Source organism: Psilocybe cubensis, chromosome 6, assembly GCF_017499595.1.
Source record: "Psilocybe cubensis strain MGC-MH-2018 chromosome 6, whole genome shotgun sequence".
Taxonomy (NCBI): domain Eukaryota; kingdom Fungi; phylum Basidiomycota; class Agaricomycetes; order Agaricales; family Agrocybaceae; genus Psilocybe; species Psilocybe cubensis.
The window spans coordinates 2,081,383-2,102,932 of record NC_063004.1 but is presented as its reverse complement, the minus strand read 5'-3'; the positions used below and the strand labels follow the sequence as shown (position 1 = coordinate 2,102,932).

Here is a 21,550-nt window from a genome sequence, read left to right as displayed (position 1 = left end):
ATTCGACGCTGATACAATGTACAGTGAAAGTAATTTATATACCTCGTAATACTACTTTGACGTGTTATTGCTCAGCCTGAACGAACGGTATGAACTTAAAAACAATCTGTTTAGTTTTGTTGACGATCGATAACTATAGTACATGCCAACGAAGTACATCCTAACGTCTACAGAAGGAAATTGTGTTTAAAATGTATCAGAAAATGTCTTAAGCAATCTACTACATAGATTATATTGCAATCAAGGTTAGTGTGTGGTTAGAAATGTTCGTGTGTATATATTTATATGTTCGCAGAAAATAAAATCAATGCCAATGATTTGACGGAAATTCAACCTCCCTTGGATTTCCTATGAGTGTCGTTTTAGCCAACCACCGGATTCCCAACTACAACCTGGTTTGTAAACGTCTTTATGACGCTGATTTGGATCGGTGATTCCTTTGAGAATTTCGTTTAGCCTGGCGAAGTCAATTGGTTTGAGGATCCAGCCGTCCATGCCATGATGTAAGAGCTCTTCGCGCTGCTGTTCACGCAAGGAAGCTGATACAGCGAATATAGGTATCCTTCCGTTGAGAATCTGGGATTGACATTGAGTAGTTTGAGCAAGATTGATCTCTTGTTCAAATTTACGTATAGAAGCTGTCGATTCAAATCCGTTCATGATTGGCATTCTATACAATAGGAGTCAGTCAACGAGAAGGTAACCTTAATCTGTTAACATACTGGATGTCCATAAGAACAAGGTCGAATGTTGGATCAGATATAACTTTGTTCAGGCCTTCTCGTCCGTCAGTGGAATTAATGACTTTATGCCCGCTTAGTGAAAGCCTTTTTGCCAATATAATTCGATTTATATCGTTGTCCTACAAGCAGCTGATCTGAAAAAATGATTGCAATACAGACTGAAAGGGACCAACCTCAACGATCAACACCTTGAGGCTCACATGTTCGAGGCGATGGTGGAGAGGCAACGGTGGGGAGGCCACATCAGTTGTGCTTGAACTGGGTGTATCGTCGCCGCGTGGGGTAGGTAGTGGCGATATAACTTCAACAGTTTTTCGATCGTATTCGACATTTCCCGCTGGGGGAAGTAGGGAAGGAGAACGGGGGCCCGAGAGCGTAAAAATAACCTGGGATGAGTTTCGGCGTCCCAACCCAGGTCTCTGGAGTTGTTCGCTGTTTTCTCGGTCGTCAAGCGAATTGGCTGATGTTCCTCTAGGAGATGTCATATGATTTGAAGAGAGAGCATTCACCATAAACTCGATATCGCGACCTGCTGATTCGGTGAACAAGCTGCCAGAACGCGACCCCACAGGCGATATCTTCAGGGAGTTAGACGACCGTGATGTACCATCTGATTTCGAGGATGCCATTGATTGACCCCCCGTTGACAGGGACAATGGAATGAGGAAGGAGAATTTACTTCCAATTCCCGCTTCAGAGTCAACACGCAGTTGTCCGCCTAACTGTTCAACAATTCTGGAGACTACCGCGAGTCCTAGTCCTGGAGTAAGCGCTTTAACATTATAGTGTGCACAGAAAAGAAAAATAACCGACTTACCGACCCCAGGATCCCCATTAGATTTAGGCTGGGACGGTTCTACATGTTCGAATTGTCGGAAAATGCTTTCCAATCTGCTCGCAGAGATACCACAACCTGTATCCGATACTAGTATTTCAACTGCTATTTGATCAACATTTCTTAGCCCTTCAGGTTCACCAAATGTTTTGCAAGAGACAGTGATACAACCCTCCGTGGTAAATTTTACTATTTGAAATTAAATTGAGCACAACAGAAGTGGACCCGATTAAGAGGAACTTACGTGCATTTGCAGTTAAGTTTTGAACCACAGTGCGTATTTTCTTAATATCACCAATGACCATTGTTGGGCTTTCCGCTAAATCAAGGATAAATTGAAGGTTTCGTCGTTTTGCTTCCTTGCGATAAATCAAAGTGGCTTCTTGGATTGCAGTACGTAGGTCAAATGCCTCATTGAAAGAAGTCTCAGTACCGCTCTCCAGCCTCGTTAGATCCTATCACAAAAAAGAAGGTAAGCCCTATGACCTTTTAACATTGCCGAGTCCACCAACGCACAAGTAAATCATTGATAGTAAATAGCAAACTCTGAATAAACTTAATTAACTGAAGCTTCAGAGTGCAAGTGTCAAATTTACCTTGGAAGCGGCATGAGATTTTTGAAGGTTGTCGTGGGTTTCTTTGTCCAAAGGACTATTCATGGCCATTTCTAGGTAGCTACATAAAACGATTACATTTTGATGGGTAAAATTTAATTTCATGCTTACTTTATAATATGGTTGAGTGGTGTTCGTACTGGTGTGTTCAAAGTCAGAAGTGCAATGTTAAAGTGAAAGAATAAAACAGACCTTCATGACTTGCATTGGTGAGTAACAAGTTTGTGAGTTTCGTTGCATTCACGGCGTTCTCTTTTTCACGCCAAACTTCAATGAACTAGTGATATGAATGCTTGCAATTGGAAAATTACTATCAAGAAACAAATCAACAAACCTTTCCGTATACCAAAGCCAGCACTCCCGCTGTATCCAGTTGGTCGTCTGTCCATGCTTTACTTCTGCCAGCGATGGTTTCAGACCAAATCTTAAATGATTTCCTTGGTTCCAAAGATGTGCTACCACCCTCGCCTTCTTTAAAAGGTTTTCCGGCCCAGTGAACCTGTCGAGGTTGGCCCTTTCGGAGAAGAGCGATGAAGTCTTTGCCGCCACTAGAGAGAGGTACATATAGTAGACCTGCAATAACTTCGAATCCTATTACAAATATTTCACAAGTGGGTCACGATAATAGACAATTAAAAAATACCAGTTGTTAGTTCCAAATCTGGGTAATCCGCTACAACAGCTTGAGAGGCTTGGATGGTCCTGATTATGGGGCATAAATCAGGTTGTTCAATAACAAAAAAATAAGTTCAATAGGCATACTCAAATTGTTTCAATCGCAGATATTCCGCCATGATCAAAATTTCCTGCCCATGCTGATTGGGCCCTAGGAGCTTGGCGCCTTCGCCAATCACTAAGATTCCAAAATCTGCATCAAAAAGAGCCAGGAGGTCATCCGCATTGCTGACGATATAGCCTGTCTGAAGGATTTCCATTGGCGTTCAAATATACATCATAACGAGGGAACCAACCGGATGATTAGGAGAAGATACGGTGTTGATCTGGTATAGAAGCAGAGGAGATAAGCCACAATAACTTGAGATATCTGGATCAAACCAACAAGTTTTCTTGTGTGGAGACGTTGGGCATAGCTCAATCGTTCAATATTTTTTGAGATTGACTGGCTTAAAAGACGAAGCATCTGACGGACGGGGAAGGATACTCGCATTCCACTGGATCCATACGAATGACACGTTACCAAACCCCACAACTGCCCAAATGCCATGAGAGACTTATAAAACACAATCAGTAGGTCAAAAACGATAGTATATAGCTTGCGTACTATTGACATGGACGCGCGAACGCCCATGTTTTGAAGATCTTCATTCATGTCATTGAGGTGTGAGACGGCGTAAGAAGGAATATTTTAGTCAAGGAACTGACACGTTATATGGATCGGGCTCATTGCACGTAAGTAGCAATGCGTCATGTCCTAGCTGGACATGAGTAGATGTGGTTCATAATATTTTTATAAACGTACGAGAGGATTGTCTATATCAGCTTGGTCGCGGGCAACGATCCTTGCCGTATGTTGGGCGCAATCATACAATAGACGTACTTTGTCTGATGACAGAAGATGTCAGATTGGCTTTCAGATAAAACCTGTAGCACCCAAGATTTACTTATTGCATATAACTTTCGAGCCTGTCATTTCTGTTTTAACGCTCAGCAAGGCCATAAAAAAGGAAATGCGTTCACCTGTGCCGGAATGTCGCTGGCAGGGAAATGTAAACCACGGAAAAGATCATGAGATTGAGCCCAATCCACCAATTCCGCAACAACCTGACCATTCCACAGCTCATCAAATTGGTATATCATCACTCTATGGAATTGTGTAAGATCCTTGATGACACCAACAACGACGTTTAGGAAGGTGTTTAGATCAGGCGCGGCTCCGAGTTGTTCATTAATTTGTGACATGACGGCAAATACATCCATCACGCCTGCAGACGATCCGCCTCGGGATTTGGTCCCGCGTCTTCTTTTCGGGGGATTGCCGTGAACAGAATTGCCAAACGACACAGCACTACGGGTCATGCGACGAAGACGTTCGAGGGCTGGCAAAGGCCGAGACTGGCTCGTTGTGCTCCTGATAATGTCTTCTGCACTAGGCATCCATTCGTCATCCCCGTTTAATCCATGCAACGATTGAGGCAGTGTCGGGTCTCGTCCTGATTCCAAGTACGTAGATAGCATTGAAGGTGTACTGCTCGCATACTTGCTGGATGGTTGACCTGCAGTGGATTGATCAGATTCTGGGTCGGGAGACATATGTTCGCCCCGGATACTCTCCGAACCGGTTTGAGAGCTGGGTTGTGGAGAATCACTCGCCGAAGACGGAGGCAATGAGATAGGAGGATAAAGGGGGTTCAGAACATCTTTCTCAAGTTCAAACTCTATCACTATCAACCCAGTGCTTTTGTCTGAAGATTGAGTGGCTGCACTACGATGGATGGCACACCAACAGGTCCATAACCTCTTGCCGTCTTCAGTCTCGAATTCCTGAGAATGACCTGATCCTGGCGCTCCCCAGCCCCTGAGCTGGAAAACTTGGGGGCTGCATTCATCATCGTCCGATCTCAAACTGGGATCGTTTAAAAAATCGATATTATCCCAAAGAACGCCTGCTTGGGTGTCCGGCAAGGTATCAGTGAAACATTCCAGGTCGAAGAGAAATTTGGGGGGTAGCCCAAGCAATTCAGTTGAATTCTGCATTGAAAAAAAAAAAAGTCAGATACATTCGGACAGAGACTATTACCAGCTTGAAATAAAAATCTTGCACCTCTGAGACCTGGCGAACAACGAGAGTATCTTCTACCTCATCTAAAGCAATAAGAACACCAAATGCTTGCACAGCTCCGGGTGTGTGGATGGGCTGAAAATGTGAATAGATAAATAACAAGAAAGCATGAAAGAAATTGACAAAATTCACCTCATCTTCGCATCGAGTAACGTTTCCTTCTCTGCCTATCACTACATGATTTCCGTGTTCATCTTGCATAGTTCGAAACCTGACAGAAACATGCGGATCTTCTGAGTGAGTAGTACTTTTTGTTTCGAGGCTAGAATGAAAATCTGTATCCTGTATGGATGGGTTGCTGGAAATATTTGCAGACTCCATTGTATGAGAAGGCTCTTTGCCGCTGTGCGATAGCGTGCTGTTCGAACCATTAACTGATCGACCTGAGCTTCGTAAGGCATTATTCACAAGTCCAAAATCTAATCCTCGACTACCTGATTTTGCAGGCGAGGACGAGAATGAGCCTCGTCCACTGGGGGAGCTGGACGAAGGGAGAGGGGGCAAATGTACAATGCCGAATAAAGAAGGATTAAATGTCAAGGTGCTCGCCTCGTCATTTACTATTTGTTCTGGCCGTGTTGAGGCTGGATGTAAGGTGACTGGCGTGTCCAATTGATCGTAGTTACAAGTCTCATGAGAGATTGAATCCTCCGATACACTTGGCTGAATATGATGAGGATCAGTGGAGACTGCTTCGGTGACATTGTCCTCTGCATTGAACCTTTGCGTGTTGAAAGACATTTTGTCCGTTGGCGTAGAGATATCTCTTGGATTCCAATTTTGATGGACACGAGGAGGTGAATTGATCGAAGATGTCGTTATGGAACGAGGCGAATGTCTTTCAGGTGCTCGATGACCAAGTACGTGAGCGGTGGAAATCATAGAAGATTCCAAGTTGACAAACGCAGATGCATCCTGTATATCTGTGTGTTGTATTGGAATATTCAGACTGGAGAATGTGCGAGGAAAGTATGGGCTGTCTTCCTGCAGAGTGTAACTATATCTTTCCGGACTTTTGCGAAGTTTATCTTGGCCCACATTTGCTGTTGTAACCTCTTTCAACTTTCCTTTCTCGATCGAACGTGCTGGAGAAGGTATACTTGAGGTGCTGTTAGATCTCGGTCGGTTACTTTTGTCCTTGTCCCTCTTCATCAACAAAGCTTGATCAACTTCGGTGAATTCATCCACTGCAATGTCAGATGTAGCAGATGTTCGGTCCCCAAAACTCCTGTGTACGTCTCTGGCCCAGATAGCTGATTTTTCGGCCCCAATCCTGGCAGAACGATCGCGGTGTTCATTTGGAAGATCAACTATAGCATCGGAGGATTGTGACGTGCTGAATTTGGGTCTGGATGAAACGCTAGACTCTGGTAGTGCTGGCTGTATCCGGCCTTCCAAAAGGGATTTTACAGGATATACGTAGGAAGTAGATGAAAGGCGTGGTGGTTGCGATTGTATTTTTCGGTCTGGGGCGTTGTTGTCCATCAGTGAAAAGGAACGCGGATCCTACACGGTGGTTAAATATCAATGACGACATGCACGTGTTTCTGGGCCTTTTTAAACATATGACGCGCGCTGGAGGTCTACTTTTAGTTCAAGTAAGATTCATCACTACATTAACCATTGGCTGAGCCTAATGGACTGTATTCAATTATACATATATTCACAATCATCGTTGGCCTTTATAACTCAAAGTTCCTGGCAATGATATCAATGAGCCCTTCTTGCACACCAAGGTAGTCATGCCCTCCTGCAAGAGTTTTGACTAACGCCACCTTCCTTGGCCCGTCAACAAACTGATCTATCGTGCCAAAGTTTGGGATCGTCTTGCTAGAGAGAATTTGGTTCCGTTTAAAACGTCTGGCTTCACTTTGCTTTGAAATAATATCCCACACTTCTTGGCTTATCGTAAGTGGGTCGGTAGGCATATCTACAGCCGGAAGATGGGGCTCCAGAAAGGCCTGGAAGAGAATGTCGGAATGTGTGTGCGGAATGTCCCAATCATTTTCAGCATGCGCGATGAGGATGGAAGAAGTGATGTTCTAGTAATTTTGAATAATATCAATTAGAATATCAAGCGAGAATGCGCTTACTGGTACTGCTTTGAGAGTATCAAAGCGATGGACAACAGCCATTTTAACGATTTCTGGGTAAACCACCGAGATGTATGAGCGATTATTAGGTTGATGCTGTTTAGAACTTACGTGCCGCTCCAGGAATTACAGCGATGGGCTTGATTAACGGTATAATCCCAAACAAATTATAAGTTTGTAAGACGTCTTGTATACTTGAGAATGGCTGGTAAAATAGCGATCGTCATCGAATAATGGAAAAAGTTATAGGAAAACTCACAGACAGAAGTACGATACCCTTGCACTTGACTCCATTATTTGATAGCCTTGCACCGAGTTGTCCTGAGACGCCAGTACCTAAACTATGACCCACGATTAAGATATCTTCTGGATTCTTTCCCTGGGTAATAAGCCACTGGAAAGCAGAAGCTGCATCAGTTACAAGCCCTGATTCGGAGGGCTTGCCGGTGCTATCTGCAAATCCTCGATAGTCAATAGCCAACACATTGGCTCCCAATCTTGTTGAGAAGGCTTGATAATGCTGTATACGTGCACTAAAGGCCCTAGTTGCTGCGTTGCCATGCAAAAAGAGTATTACTGGGTGTTGTTTGAGTGCAGGAGCAATATGATCCTCAACAACGGAGGGTATGGAAGGAAGACTTTGGTAATATTTATCAGACAAAATGAACCAAGCGCCAATAGATTCATTGTCAGGGGTTATTATCTTGAAATTGAGAGTCCTATTTGCTATATTTTACATCCGAGGTGAGAACTAAACTTGCAACTTGGTTAGAAAAATCATCGACTCACGAGCCAAGCCATATTTTTCAGGTGTATCGAAGTCAGCAAATAGCGGTAACTTGACTGCGTTAAGATATAGAGCACTGCAGTCCAAGGGTCAATTCAGTAAGTCAGAATCATTGCATACGCAGTGATAGAACACAGCGATTACTGGGATTGAAAATAGGGGATGCATAGGAGTAAAACAAGTGATAGATATAGTCCACCGAATATAACAAGGAATTTCTGAAACTTGAAATAAAAATGAACAGCCATGGTATTCCCAGATAAAGAAGGTTGAGAACTTTGAACATTTGGCACACTCGACGCTTACATAAGTCGGATGCCAGCGTGTCGACTCCTGCAAACTGCTGCAAGGCCTGTTGGTCTACTTTGCAGTGTGCACATATTATGATGGGCATGTAGAAATCTGCTTTCTCCTCATCTTTTCTGAACATACCATCACTATCATTCGGTTGACTCTAGATTTAAAGTTTTCTCTGGAGTTTGTACCCTTCCAATCATTCTGGACAAAAGGAGAACCTGAAAGTCTAGACCTCACAATGACATTAGAGGAAATCACTTCAAATTCCAGTCCCATCCAAGTTGCATCACAAAATACATCTACACTGTTAGAATCTGAGCCAAAGAACCTACATGATCCTAATACACCATACGCGACACTTCGAATCAACCGAAACCGATTATCATGGTTTAGACAAATCGGCTCAGGCATCATACTCGACATACGTGCTAGGGCTCCATGGTACATGAGCGATTGGAAGGATGCATGGAATTATAGAGTGATACCCGCAACCGCTTTGATTTTCTTTGCAAAGTATGTTTACATGCCGTTCTTTGCCATTTATTAAACCGTCGCGTACAGCGTTCTTCCTGGTATAGCCTTCTCTTTGGACCTGATAGAAACCACCGAACAATATGGGGTTTCCGAAGTCTTAATGTCGTCATTTATGGCTGCCTTCGTGTTTTCAATTTTTGGTGCACAACCACTGACAATTGCAGGAGTAACAGGTATACCAAATCAAGTTTTTAAACTATCGATAAACTCATTCTCGCCCTTAAGGTCCCATAACTGTATTCAACAAAACCATATTTGATATTCTTTCGCGAGAACCGAAACCACCAGTTTACCTTCACTTCATAGGGTGGGTGTATCTATGGGCGGCGATTCTCCATTGGATAACCGCACTACTTAATTGTGAGTAAATATAGAATTCTATCCTCGTCCAATTTAGCTACAATTCTTAACGAGCCAACAGTCTGCAACTTCCTCAAATATGTCACCCTCTTCTCATGTGACACTTTTGGATTCTATGTTTCATGGGTATACCTTCAATATGGCATTCAAGTCCTCACACGCCAATTTGGACCCACAATACAAGATTCGATAGAAGAGCAAGGGGCCCTAGTTTCTATAATACTCGCCATTCTTATGCTGGTCACGGCATTTTTGTTTGATTCTTTGTCACAGACACAGTATTTCCATAGGCATATACGCCGATTCTTGGCAGACTACGGTATGCCAATATCTCTCATCGCATCTTCGGCAATGGCGTACTGGGGTCGCTTCAATGCAGCAAACCCACTGACTCTCCCAACTGGTCATGCATTCCAGGCTGCGGGCGGCAGAGGCTGGCTTGTAAAGTTTTGGGAGCTGGATGGAAAATGGGTTGGAATCGCATTTCCGTTTGGATTCATTCTTTGGGTCCTCTTTTTCTTTGACCACAATGTTTCTGTGGGTACATTTCAAACCATGTATTGGCAAATACTTGATGCTTATTCCAACGCTAGTCCCTGATGGCTCAAGGATCGGAATTTCCTCTGCGAAAACCTCCAGGATTCCACTATGATTTTTTCTTGCTTGGTATCACAACCTTTCTGGCTGGAATCTTGGGGCTCCCAGCTCCCAATGGACTTATACCCCAGGCACCTATCCATACTACCTCTTTGACGGTGATGGGTCCAAGCCTAAAAGATGAGGAAGGTCAAGGGACTACAAGTTCTCGCACACGAACTCAGTCAGATATACAATCTCAGAGACAATCTTCGATCAATGAACAGTTCTCACAGCACCCTTCTGACCCACCTAGTGGACATAGGCGTGAGGTACCTGTGAGTGTCGTTGAGCAGAGACTCTCAAACCTTGCACAAGGTAGTCTGTGTCTTGTACTACTTACAGGTCCATTTCTTCATCTGCTGCACCTGATTCCTCGCGGAGTTCTTGCCGGCTTGTTGTGAGTGGATCGATTTATTACATATTAAACCATTCTAATGGCACGTCAAGTTGGTACATGGGGGCTGCGGCGCTACGTGCGAATGGAATAACACAAAAAATCCTATATCTCTTTCAAGACAAAGCACTTACGTCCACACATGAGCCACTCCGTAGAGTCCGTAAATCGAGGATAATCCTCTTCATAGGAGTCCAATTAGTAGGCTTCGGGGCAACATTTGCTGTCACACAAACAATCGGTGATGAATTTATGACCGCTCCAATGTACCTGCACTGATATTATTACTTCGCAGCCGCCATTGGATTTCCAGTCATCATCATGCTCCTCCTGCCCATTCGCACATTCATGATTCCCAAATTACCTTTCAGTAGAGAGGAATTGGCTATTCTTGATGGTCCCACCGCATCACCCTTTGTAAGTGAATCTTTTGTTAGTCCTCTCCATCAGGGCAATTCCAACTTGACATACTCATGTGACATTATTATTAGACCATGGCTTCTGTTGGTGGGACTCTTTGAACATATTTTGGTCTAAAAGGTGCCGCTCCGCACGGCAGACGGTCATCATCGGTCAAACGGTATACACAGAGTGGATCCAACATGTATCCATTTCTTCAAAATTTGCATGCAAACTGATTTTGCTTTTATATTGACTGATTCATATTGGCTATCTACGCAAAATAGACCATGAAGGATTTGTCTACATACGCTTTCCTTAATGACTAAGATAGTCAGAAGTAGGACACGCGCGGAACCTCCGCCTTCCTTCGTGAACTACTAAAATAACCACAACCTCACAATATCTATATATATAACATCGCCGTGCACACATGCATTGTCGTTCCTATTGGAGGAAAGACCTAGGTTATAAGCGCAGTCTTTAGCGTTTCTTCTCTAGTATCGCTTCTTTGATTCTCTACTCCTCCAAGACGATCCTTTTCCAACCATGGCGACATCAGATAGCAAGGTTCTTGGTGTTGTCATTCTTATCCGTCACGGAGATAGACAAGGTACTGCTGATATTAATTCCTTAAGTATTGATCTATAGTGTTACGGATAGGTTTTTATCAAGATCCAATTGATTATAGTTCTTCCAACACTGGCATTACTGCTCTCGGAAATGTAAGTCCCCGCCTTTATGCAGATCTTTGCGACTTGTATATACTGAACTTCAGTGCTAGTTGCAATCATTTGAACTCGGTGAACTGATTAGGAGCATATACCTTAGTCCCTCCTCGCCTTCGTTTATCTCATCGATCGACCCAGATCTAGTTCAAGATTCCCAGATCCACATTCGCGCGGATGGTGGAGGTGAACGTGGTGTCATTTTCAATTCTGCGGTGTCTCTCCTTCAGGGTCTCTTCCCTCCGACTCCAAATTACAACAGTACTCTCGCAAATGGTACAGTTGTTGTGGCACCTTTGGGTGGGTATCAAACCGTGCCAAGTAGGTGAATCCGCCAGCCTGTTGTCATACGAAATTTTGACTCCACCTGAAGTTGAGTCTGTCGAGCCTGATAATGACATTTCTTTGGAGGGATGGGCCGATTGCGGAGTGTGTTCTTCCTTTTAACATTCTGATAAGTTGTTCAGTTAACCTCAACTTCACTCATTAGACGTTCATAGAAGCCACGAACGCATTTTACAACTCCCCTATATTTAAAGAAACCGAGGCAGCCTATGCTAATTTCATAAAATCACTTCCACAATATTTGGACAACAGACCCGCGACCTTGACGGATATAGTTCGTGCACTCCTTTTGTCGTGAAAAGTATTAACTCATAAATCATAGTGGAATGTGAATATATTTTTTTGGATTGGCCTATTCGACCGTTCATTCCCTTCAAGTCATTGACATGCTTGACTAGATCTTCGACTTCATTAATGTTCAACTTATCCACAATAGTACTTTTGCCAAGCAACTTCCGGAGGGGTTACTCGAACAGGTTAGAGCCCTTGCAAATTTTCACGAACAAGGTGTTTTCACCTCTCCTCAACTAAATGGTATTGGGAATAGTAGGTCATTGTTATAGTGTGCATTAAAATGGATTTTGAAAGATTGACCTATCCATTGCTGATTAGTTGCGGGCCAAACTATCCTTCCCTCCATCATCGATGGCTTCAAAAATATCATAAATCCAACCAGCCCTCTCAAATTTGTGCTCGAGGCTATTTCATATAAACCATTTCTTTCTCTCTTTAACATGACTGGAATTGCCCGGCAAAATCCTCAGATCGCAGGAATTGGTGTGTATCACTTTTGTGAATAAGAAAAACCAAAACTGATCATCTCGCATTACAAGTGGATTACGCTTCCGCGGCTGCATTCGAGGTCAGGCAACCAACCGAAGGGGGTGAACCTGTCATTCGATTCAAATTCAAAAACGGCACCAACGACCAGTTTAATACATATGTTTTCATGAATGCTACCACTGATGTTCCTGTCTCTACTTTCATCAACACCATGCAGGTCAGTTTCTATGCTTCTTTGTTCGCCACTGTTGATTACATAGCCTTGCAGTCCGTTGCATTGTCTGACATTCCTACTTGGTGCACCGTATGCAATAACCATCAGGATAGAGGTTGCGCAAATTACGTAGCCGTTGCAAATGCTAGCAGCTCCTCCATCACCCATCGCGACCCTGTCAATCCTGTCGCCGCTGGCTTTATCGGGGCAACAGTCAGTCTAACGCTTATGCTAATCTTCTTGACTCTACTTTCTTTCTTTGGCCTGCTGAATTTCGGCAAACATAAAAGTTCGAAGCTCCTCAAGTCCACCGTAAGCAAATAACGTTATCCAGTTGTGGTTTACAGTAGTTAATGCGATTTCGACTAGCTTGTCGAATCCGATAATTAAGCAGCAAAACATATCACAGGACCGGTCCGAATGTTTGTATAAAGAGATGAAAACATGAATTGATCGGAGATTGGATGTGAATGTGGGCAATGTACATGTTGATTAAAGTGGTATATAGTCGTTGTGTGCTCATATGTAACAGACTTCCGCAGAATGAAAGGGAGAGCCTTCAAAAGTTGAATTGCTCTGCGCTATTTCGATAGTCCATCATGTCATCGTAATCAGAGTCATCATGGAATTCGTCCCCTGGGACAATATCAATTAAATTTGCTTCACAATTTGCAGGGCATGTGAGATTTTACCACTGTCGCTCTCGTCTTCGTCTTCGTCTTCGGGGTAATCATTTTTATAATACTCCTCGGCTGCACTTTTTAGTCAGGGGAAGATTGTTCACGCAAATCGGAAATAAAAATAACCAACCATTTGAGTCTTCATCTGCCTCATCTACCTCTTCATCGGATTCTTCGTCGGAGTCATAGCCATCTCCGAAGGATGGTGGAAGTCCAGTACTACAAATCATGGTGTAAGAGAAATGCCGACATATAAAACCAATATACGTGCACAGAAGCAATATTTGAAACCTCATTCCATTCACTCAAAGTTGCTGGTCGATGATAGAAAACATCCCAAACATAATCATCGTCCGATGATGTCTGTGAATTGCTCTTTGTTTCATTTAACTTCGAACTAGTGAGAGGCGACAAAGCTTTGTCGGCAGTCGAGTTCAAGTTATGAACTGGTGGATTAAGTGTTAAGTTGTTGTATAATGGATAGGAAGTACCTACTTTTCAAATAATCATTTAACATCGGGAGAAATTTATCCATCTCTGAAGGCTCTTCCATGATTGCTGGCTGCTGGTCAGTTGGAATGGCGTCGTACATCTTAAAGTCGGCCAATGCTTTGTTTTTTGCAACCTCCTTAGAAGATAAAACTTTCGGCCTGGGATGTTAATCCATCGGATTAGATTCAACTGATAGAAGCGCGCTGCAAAACATACGGGGCTGCTGGCAAGCGTCTGGCAGCCTGGATCGGATCTGCCTGATCAACGATAGTATATCTACGAGCAACTTCTTCTTGAGTTTTCCGTGAAATAGGGGACGGTGGAACTTCAGTGATAGACGGTAATGTGGCATTCGATTCCAGTTTTGCCGCGGTTTCGCGAGCTAGATTTGATATATTTTCCTACAAAGGTGGTTGGGAAGGTTATGCGGAGGAATGATGCAGGACATCGAACCTGTATGTCTTTTCTCCTGTTCATATCATCCCAAACATCGTCCTCAACTGTTTGGGCGTATTGGAAGACACCTATGCCACCTCGAGACTTTTTCCGCCGGACTCGCGATTCAACAACTGTAGATATATGATCAGAACCATAAGGAATGTTTTAAGGGTGTATTAACCTAATGCATCCAGTGGTTCTTCATTCCTCTTTCTTTTGATACGAATAATAGTGTATGATTTGGCGTCAGGACCAATGGACGGTGTCGCCATAGGGGGAGCCTGTAAAGTCGAAGTGGGGACGTCGATGACTTGCATCCCGCCTTGATTGTATGTGCGCTTCAATATGTCTGACAAAGTAGAGGTGTTAACACCAACGCGATGGTTAAGACTGGGTTTCAAGACTTGTCCAAGGCCACACTACAGTGGCACATTCAATTATGACGTCACGTGCCCGAGTTCAAGGGTCAAGATACCGAATAAATGCACTGCCACTTTCAGGGTCGTGGTGTCACCAACTCACCGTCACTGAGCGTCTAAGTAGTTATATCTTGGCATGCAACCGCAAGTCTCTATTGAGGGCTCAAGTTTGGCAACCCTAATTATCAATGTAATCCAACTCGATGATGATTGAATGTGCAATTCAAATGTCATTCGCATGGGACATGCTTCAATGGCCTGGTCATTCAGCTGTGACCAGTGGGTGCAAAGTGGGTGCTTCGAAATTGTATATTGGACTCCCGAAACCTCCTATCGACGAACTTCGCCGTCTTATTGCCCTATGAACCCGTGCCCAGGCTCTATAACGTCAGATCATTTCTCGATGGAGTGATACTGCCCCGTTGCATTATTTGACCGATACTCTCAAAACCGCCCCTTTATCTGATTCCTCAGTGTTATCCTTCTCTAAGTGCAACGTTTGGGTTTGGTGGTTAACATACATTCTATCATCTTTTATGGAGGATATGTTCTCTACAACGCATATGTATAAGCGGTGCGTTATCAAATCTTACCTCTGCATATTCTAAACGTTTACCAATCCGTTTTTGAAGAATGTTTCCTTTAGACTACGAGGTGCACGGATTCATTGAATCGAATCCCCGTGTCTTTGCGATGAGGTCGCTGGTAGATGACGCACGATTCTCGAGAGAAATACAAATCTACAAGATCACTTCTTCTACTAAGAACCCCTCCCCGTTTGTCCAGAGAGTGATAATGGAATGTTTCAAGGACTACGTTGAACCTCGTATAGTTTTGGTGAGACATAAATCATCCAACCGTCTAATATCGCGCTCATTTCATCCAGGATAATCACCCAACCAGTCTCATGAATCCAGAAGTGTACAGCACTCTTTGTCTAAGGCAAAATTTGCAATCAGGTCTGCCCCTATCAATTCGCCCTTTCAACACGAAGCTGATTACAGATCCGAATATGTTAAACAATATTACAGAGACAATAATCCAGGCGTTACGGATCCTAGCAGCTGAAATCTACCTTGGAATTTCTTTCATACATCGGTTTGGAATAGTCCATCAGGACGTAAAGCCTGAGAACCTTATGGTCTCCAGGGATGGCCATATAGTTCTCAGCAACTTTGCAACTGCGAGGATGCTCCCTGTTGTTGAATTACGGGATTTGTCTTCACCTACCAAAATGAAAAGAACCTTCGGTAAAATCAAAATGTTGGACACAGTCATTAACTTGACACCTATCTACGCCGCTCCAGAGCTTATGAAAACAAGACTTGACGCATCGTTAGAATACGATGAACGTGTTGATTGGTGGAGCCTGGGCGTCACCCTTTACGCGATTGCCACAGGTCAATTATTCTTTGAAAAAGAGGATAACTTGCCAGCATGTATCGAAGAACTTCTCGGAGAACAGTCTGATCACAGGAAACAAAATGGCAATGGGTTCTGGGATTTTCTGGGTCTAGTAAGTACTTTTCTGCAGGTTTTTACATTTGGCATGTGCTTGATAGAACATATTTTCTAAGCTCCTCGTTCGCGACCCAGAACTCCGAATGTGCGGAAAACAGGTCAAATTACATCCCTTCTTTGATCCCTTAATTGGAATATGGGGAAATATCGAATCTTTGCGACATACACCTCCATGTCCTCACCCACCTAAGTTAGCCCATTTCTATTCAGCCGGACAGACACCCTCCTCCAATGATTTCGAATTACCAAACTCATATGAATTCGGGAACGTCACCATATACCAAGAAATTCCAAACGCCGAGACGTGGTCTGACGCCTCTGAAACACACAAAAACATGACGTCTCCCCACATTTCTTCAGCATGGGGTTTGCACAGACCATTCGAGAATGTCCTCAACAATTCATCTGAACCCGACCACTTGAATTGTGGCAATGACTTTGGTGCCATTGAACAAAGAAATTTGCTGGATTCTTTTCTTGTACCCAATGCAATAAATCAATCTATTGGCGAAGGACACAGCATATGTAGCGCCAAACCCTGGCTGTACACAGCATCTCCTGCGCGCATATGCAACGATGGTACCAAAAGATATCCACAGACTGATTTTGGCGATATGGAATTCGAAACAGGATCTGGGAAAGTTGAAGGGGATTTCAATGACTCAGGTCTGCACCTTCCATTGGAAACCTTCCCGAAGACATTGGGGCCCAGTAAAGAGACTGACTTGCAATTGTATACACGGCTGGATCACTATTCACATTCAAAGGGAAACATGAAGCCACAAATTAACAATCCCACACAACATAAACATTGCACCAGCGAGCTAGGAGCCACGTGGTCATTTGAGGAACAACTTGCCATATCCCTATTAAGCGCCGGTACTACATCCCCGAACAATAATGGCAATGCCTCGGCGGTGTTGCAGAAAAGGGGTACTACGATGCAGCTTTTCATTGGAATCTCCCGTAAAATTGTTAAAGCAGTTCGCAAAAAAATTTCACAAATTTTCCAACAGTGATGATCAAGGTTCCTACATTTTATTTTCATGTCGACCTCAATATAGTGGACACAATAGGACTTCAATTTTCATTAACTTGTACAATCATTTTCATGCTGTGCCCTGATTGGCTACAATGTATTTCTTCTTGGACAACAAAGGTTTATCTCAGTTCCAATGATTGTTGTGATACAAATAGCATTTATTCCATAAAATTAATTCTCACCTTAGAGCTCTCCGACAGCTACATTTTTTCCGGGACTCCCAGCTTGACGCCAGGCAGCAAGAATTAGCGCCACGACATCTTCAACCCCTTGACCTTGTCTGACAGATGTAAATACTGTCGGGCCATCACCTCGCATCAGCTTCGCGTCTCTGTCCATAACATCAAGAGATGCGCCGACATGAGGAGCTAGGTCAATCTTCCAGGCATTAGTTTTTCCTAGTCTTCAGAAATTAAATGCTTAGATACCTTATTGATCACGAGCAGATCGGATTGAGAAATTCCAGGACCACCTTTGCGAGGAATTTTATCACCTCCCTGATTACCTGGTTTAGCGCTCTCTTGAATCGTGTGTGTAGAGAAACTTACAGCGACATCAATCACATAGATAATATAATCGGCCAATTCGCGTGAATAATTTGCAGCTAAATTGTCGCCCCCACTCTCCACAAAAAGCAGCTGACATTCGAATTTGGCTTGAAGGGTCTCCAATGCGCCCATGTTTGCACTGATATCTTCTCTGATGGCTGCGTGAGGACACCCTCCTGTCTCAATAGCCAAGATGCGTTCCGTTGGGAGGGCCTTATTCTTGATCAAAAACTCTTGATCCTCCCGAGTAAAAATATCGTTAGTGACCGTGGCTTATCGAATAGGAATCAGATATAAAGGCAAATATCGACGCTTCGCCATTACCGATGTTAAACTCCTTCCTGAGTCTCCGGCAAAGTTCGAGTGTCAATGCTGTTTTTCCTGAGCCTACAGGCCTTGTATTTTGCTTCTCAGTATTAGATGTTTATATCAACACCGACACTCACCCTCCAATTCCAACCGTGAAGCCTCTTTCTTCAAAGTTCCGAGAAGAATAGTCAGGGAGGTCGCGTTCTGAATATTTCCCTGCATTTTCCATGTGTTCGTGGGTATGTCCATGGTCTCCAGGTCCGCCATGGGTATGAGATCCATGGGTATGATCATGGCTGACATGGTCGACATTATTCTCTGCCTCGTTAGACAAGTTATTGATAAACTGGACGTTCATTTTGAGGTTAGAGAGAGGTGGGTGATCTTATCGGCTTGAATGCTATAATCTAATCAGGTGTATGGCACTTGCCGACTGCACTCAAGGTTAGGGTTGGTCTAATAACCGATGCATCTTGAATACGACGTTCAAAACGTTCAACTAGCGTTCAACTCAGTGACCCTGCTCGTGATGAAACGAGCACTATCGGCTCTCGTAGCCTACGCATCCTCAGATGAAGAAAGTCCTTGTGTCGTCCAACCTAAAGGAACCTGCCCGGATCCTCCTCCCAAAAAAAGGTACATATTTCAAAGCTATCCCACTTTCATGTTCATTGTGCATACTTTGTAGAAAGAAATTACCACCTCCGTCCTCCACAATTACTATTCCATCCCCAGTGGACAACCCGGCTCTTCATCAGGGCCGAATACGGACAACACCACATGTAGAGGGGCAATTTGCTGCACATGTGTACGTCTCATTACCCCTAGGTCGCAATTCAATGCTGTACAAGGTTGTTCAAGCTATTCTTTACGATGCCAAGAAAGCTATACCAGCTCTGCACGAGATATGGACTTCTCAACAACGCCCTGAACTCCATATTTCTTTGTCGCGGCCCATCTTCCTCCGAGCTCACCAGAGAGAGGACTTGAAAAGGGCTGTGAAAAAAGTTGCAAATAGGCATAGAGCGTGTGTCCTGATCACATTGCACAACTTTCTCCATTCTCATATCTCGAAATGCCTCTAGGTTTACTGTATCGTTCGCGATATTATCGGAGCTGATCAACGATGAGAAAACCAGGACATTCTTGACCATGGAAGTAGGAGCTGGACATCACGAGGTGAGTCTAACACAATCATCATTTGAATACTTTGACCAACAATCTAAATAGCTACGTTCTTTAACGGATGCAATTGCTCCCACACTGGAAGCTATTCGCCAGCAAACATATTACGTCAAACCTAGATTTCACGCCTCCATCGCTTGGGCACTTCTGTGTAGCTCAGATCACGCCGAAGGACATCGAGCAATCCCCTCTGTCTCGAATGTTAGTTCTTTCCCAGAGACTAACGCTTCTCTAAATGAGGATTTCCCTTCCATCAAATGTTTACCACCCGAAACTGTGATAACTCTCAACGAGCGCTACGCCTCACAGATTTCATCCCCCAACGTAGGAGCTTTTGAAGCCAACGCTGTTACTCTTAAAATCGGAAAAGATATTTCGACCTGGACTTTGATTGGACCGTGATAGGAACCCTGGAGACTGGCGCAATATTAAAAAAATTCAAAGTCTCCGGTGAGACTTATAATTACGATTCTCCCTCCGTCAGGAGTATTACATGCTATCACAACGGGACTTAACTTCCCTTCTTCTGATGGGCCTCCGATATCATTCCCATTTGACACTCTTCACCAGCTTGTCCCGCACAACTACCGATGTTGATGTTTTCAACCCGAAGCAAAATCAAGTCACCATATGAATTGAGGTCATTTCCGAGCACGAGAGTTTTGTCATAACATATCATCTGACGATGTCCTCGAGCATTGACCAGTGTCTGTCGCAATCTGCCTCTATCTTGATAGCCTGCTATTGAAGATTTTGCTAGTCATTACTCGTTAACGGATAAGCAATTCACACGCAGCATTTGCATTCAGATGCTCTCGCATGGTGAGTTATTGCGCTACTGCCTTTCTGTGTTCATATTAGAGAATGGATGTTGATTACACCCTGCATAGACATTATGTCCTCCAGAACTCTTTCAATTAAAAGATTCCCAGGGCCTGGCACTCTAAGTCCATCGGTAAATATGATTTGAAGGCCTGGATACATTTGGCTTCATTTTGCTGCATCTGAAAATATCGACGAGATTAGGAAACTGATCCGAACATTCTTGAAGGACCACAAACTCCCGTCTGTCTGTGATACAATGCTCCCAATTACGGAGGTCTAGATGGTTTGGAATATCTCTTGCAGAGTCGGGTAAAGTTTGTCTGTTGTTCGACAGCTACAGGTCAAATCACCGTGATTGATCCAGGAGTCATGAGTAGATCGGTCACTCACAAAACAACGGATTTAACGTCTTAATTATTTCGATCGACGCTTTCGAGCATGCTTAGCAATGGAGGCATCGACTGGACTTTCATATCATATTGAAGACATTTTAGACGGTCCGGCCTGACCCCGATGCACCGATTTCGACGAAAGTGCACAGGTATCTCATGCAGTGGTTCCTGCCCAAGATGACTTAATTTGGTAGCCGAATTTTGTTTGATTCCGTGCTGTTGGAATTGGGCATCCAAGTTTACACACACATCAACTTCTCTACTTCTTCCCCTTGTGCTATCCCTAATGGAATTCTCGCCTCAATGTGTAGTTCCCATTAATAGAACCAGTTTATTGCCGATCCAGCTCTATCCGAACCGGTTTGCTAAGTCATGTCGCGCGCTTTCCCGCCGTCCCCATCTTTCGCTTTTGGGATCTTGTGCCTGATAGCACTCTCACCCTTTGACAATGTGCCAATCCCACCTAAAGCAAAACATTCTGTCAACCTTGATTGCCCCCAGATCTTCTGCCGAAGGCTTAAAGATCTATAGGCTGTCACTATCTGGAACAACCGGCAGGGTTAATTTTCAATCACACCCAACTTTCCCCCTCATGCTTGAATCCTCTCCTCTTTCTCAATTCACATTCCACCATAAGCATGTCCTTCCCGCTGCGAACTCACAGGACATTTGATAAACAAGATTTAAATTAATTCTAGCAAGGCTGGCAGTGGTAGTCATCTCACCGTCTTCACTCATGTACGCTGTATCTTTCCTTGATCATTCCCATACAGGCTGTGCCCCCTTTAAATGCTACTCCCATCTTGATGGTGCAATTGATATCATGTACTAGGTAATGACCTGGACTTATGTACGCTCTAATTGATCGGTAACCTATAATTGTGCTGACGATGGAACCGTAGTGCTCCCGACTCAGAAATTACATAGTTCTCACTACGTCCAGCAACCCGAGAATCTCCACGCGCACGCCCAAAGAGCATCTATGTACAGTGTTTCCTCCTCAATCCCCTTCTTCTACAGGCACTGTATACCTATTTCCAACCAAAGGCATTTGAGTTCGACTGATCGGAACTTGGAGGTGGTATTATGATCAAAGAACCAGTTCAAAACCTCAAACGGCAACTCAAGACGATC

General features: G+C 43.8%; 8 protein-coding genes across 8 annotated transcripts; 4 read left to right on the top strand and 4 right to left on the bottom strand.

Annotated features, from left to right (window-relative positions):
- Window positions 1-348: 348 nt before the first annotated feature.
- On the bottom strand, window positions 349-6,477 carry JR316_0007164 (Cyanobacterial phytochrome B; the record flags this gene model as incomplete). Its single annotated transcript, XM_047892907.1, has 20 exons — window positions 349-670; window positions 723-862; window positions 917-1,503; window positions 1,561-1,767; window positions 1,823-2,033; window positions 2,095-2,124; window positions 2,175-2,245; window positions 2,385-2,469; window positions 2,527-2,783; window positions 2,836-2,894; window positions 2,955-3,112; window positions 3,164-3,193; window positions 3,253-3,423; window positions 3,475-3,512; window positions 3,576-3,624; window positions 3,673-3,755; window positions 3,815-3,836; window positions 3,891-4,901; window positions 4,975-5,067; window positions 5,125-6,477. The coding sequence occupies 20 exons, from the start codon at window positions 6,475-6,477 to the stop codon at window positions 349-351; spliced, it is 4,977 nt and encodes a 1,658-aa protein (XP_047748189.1).
- A 197-nt stretch (window positions 6,478-6,674) lies between these two features.
- Window positions 6,675-7,127, bottom strand: JR316_0007163 (uncharacterized protein; the record flags this gene model as incomplete). The annotated part of the gene is made up of 2 exons (XM_047892906.1): window positions 6,675-7,034; window positions 7,086-7,127. 2 exons carry the CDS (start codon window positions 7,125-7,127, stop codon window positions 6,675-6,677), a joined length of 402 nt encoding a protein of 133 aa, XP_047748188.1.
- Window positions 7,128-8,407: 1,280 nt separating this feature from the next.
- On the top strand, window positions 8,408-10,617 carry JR316_0007162 (Putative transporter; the record flags this gene model as incomplete). Its single annotated transcript, XM_047892905.1, has 8 exons — window positions 8,408-8,682; window positions 8,731-8,876; window positions 8,929-9,063; window positions 9,125-9,600; window positions 9,657-10,099; window positions 10,150-10,337; window positions 10,392-10,513; window positions 10,588-10,617. 8 exons carry the CDS (start codon window positions 8,408-8,410, stop codon window positions 10,615-10,617), a joined length of 1,815 nt encoding a protein of 604 aa, XP_047748187.1.
- A 427-nt stretch (window positions 10,618-11,044) lies between these two features.
- Window positions 11,045-12,889, top strand: JR316_0007161 (uncharacterized protein; the record flags this gene model as incomplete). Its single annotated transcript, XM_047892904.1, has 9 exons — window positions 11,045-11,108; window positions 11,159-11,220; window positions 11,280-11,544; window positions 11,597-11,652; window positions 11,714-11,848; window positions 11,967-12,114; window positions 12,181-12,345; window positions 12,402-12,568; window positions 12,620-12,889. 9 exons carry the CDS (start codon window positions 11,045-11,047, stop codon window positions 12,887-12,889), a joined length of 1,332 nt encoding a protein of 443 aa, XP_047748186.1.
- Window positions 12,890-13,124: 235 nt separating this feature from the next.
- JR316_0007160 (uncharacterized protein) lies at window positions 13,125-14,492 on the bottom strand (the record flags this gene model as incomplete). Its single annotated transcript, XM_047892903.1, has 8 exons — window positions 13,125-13,201; window positions 13,258-13,317; window positions 13,376-13,464; window positions 13,505-13,691; window positions 13,741-13,895; window positions 13,954-14,138; window positions 14,191-14,306; window positions 14,357-14,492. The coding sequence occupies 8 exons, from the start codon at window positions 14,490-14,492 to the stop codon at window positions 13,125-13,127; spliced, it is 1,005 nt and encodes a 334-aa protein (XP_047748185.1).
- Window positions 14,493-15,501: 1,009 nt separating this feature from the next.
- JR316_0007159 (Calcium-independent protein kinase C) lies at window positions 15,502-17,134 on the top strand (the record flags this gene model as incomplete). Its single annotated transcript, XM_047892902.1, has 2 exons — window positions 15,502-16,110; window positions 16,172-17,134. The coding sequence occupies 2 exons, from the start codon at window positions 15,502-15,504 to the stop codon at window positions 17,132-17,134; spliced, it is 1,572 nt and encodes a 523-aa protein (XP_047748184.1).
- Window positions 17,135-17,340: 206 nt separating this feature from the next.
- Window positions 17,341-18,372, bottom strand: JR316_0007158 (putative urease accessory protein ureG-like; the record flags this gene model as incomplete). The annotated part of the gene is made up of 5 exons (XM_047892901.1): window positions 17,341-17,535; window positions 17,586-17,654; window positions 17,706-17,977; window positions 18,030-18,100; window positions 18,152-18,372. 5 exons carry the CDS (start codon window positions 18,370-18,372, stop codon window positions 17,341-17,343), a joined length of 828 nt encoding a protein of 275 aa, XP_047748183.1.
- Window positions 18,373-18,543: 171 nt separating this feature from the next.
- JR316_0007157 (U6 snRNA phosphodiesterase) lies at window positions 18,544-19,601 on the top strand (the record flags this gene model as incomplete). The annotated part of the gene is made up of 4 exons (XM_047892900.1): window positions 18,544-18,650; window positions 18,703-19,041; window positions 19,100-19,193; window positions 19,245-19,601. 4 exons carry the CDS (start codon window positions 18,544-18,546, stop codon window positions 19,599-19,601), a joined length of 897 nt encoding a protein of 298 aa, XP_047748182.1.
- Between the last annotated feature and the right edge of the window lie 1,949 nt (window positions 19,602-21,550).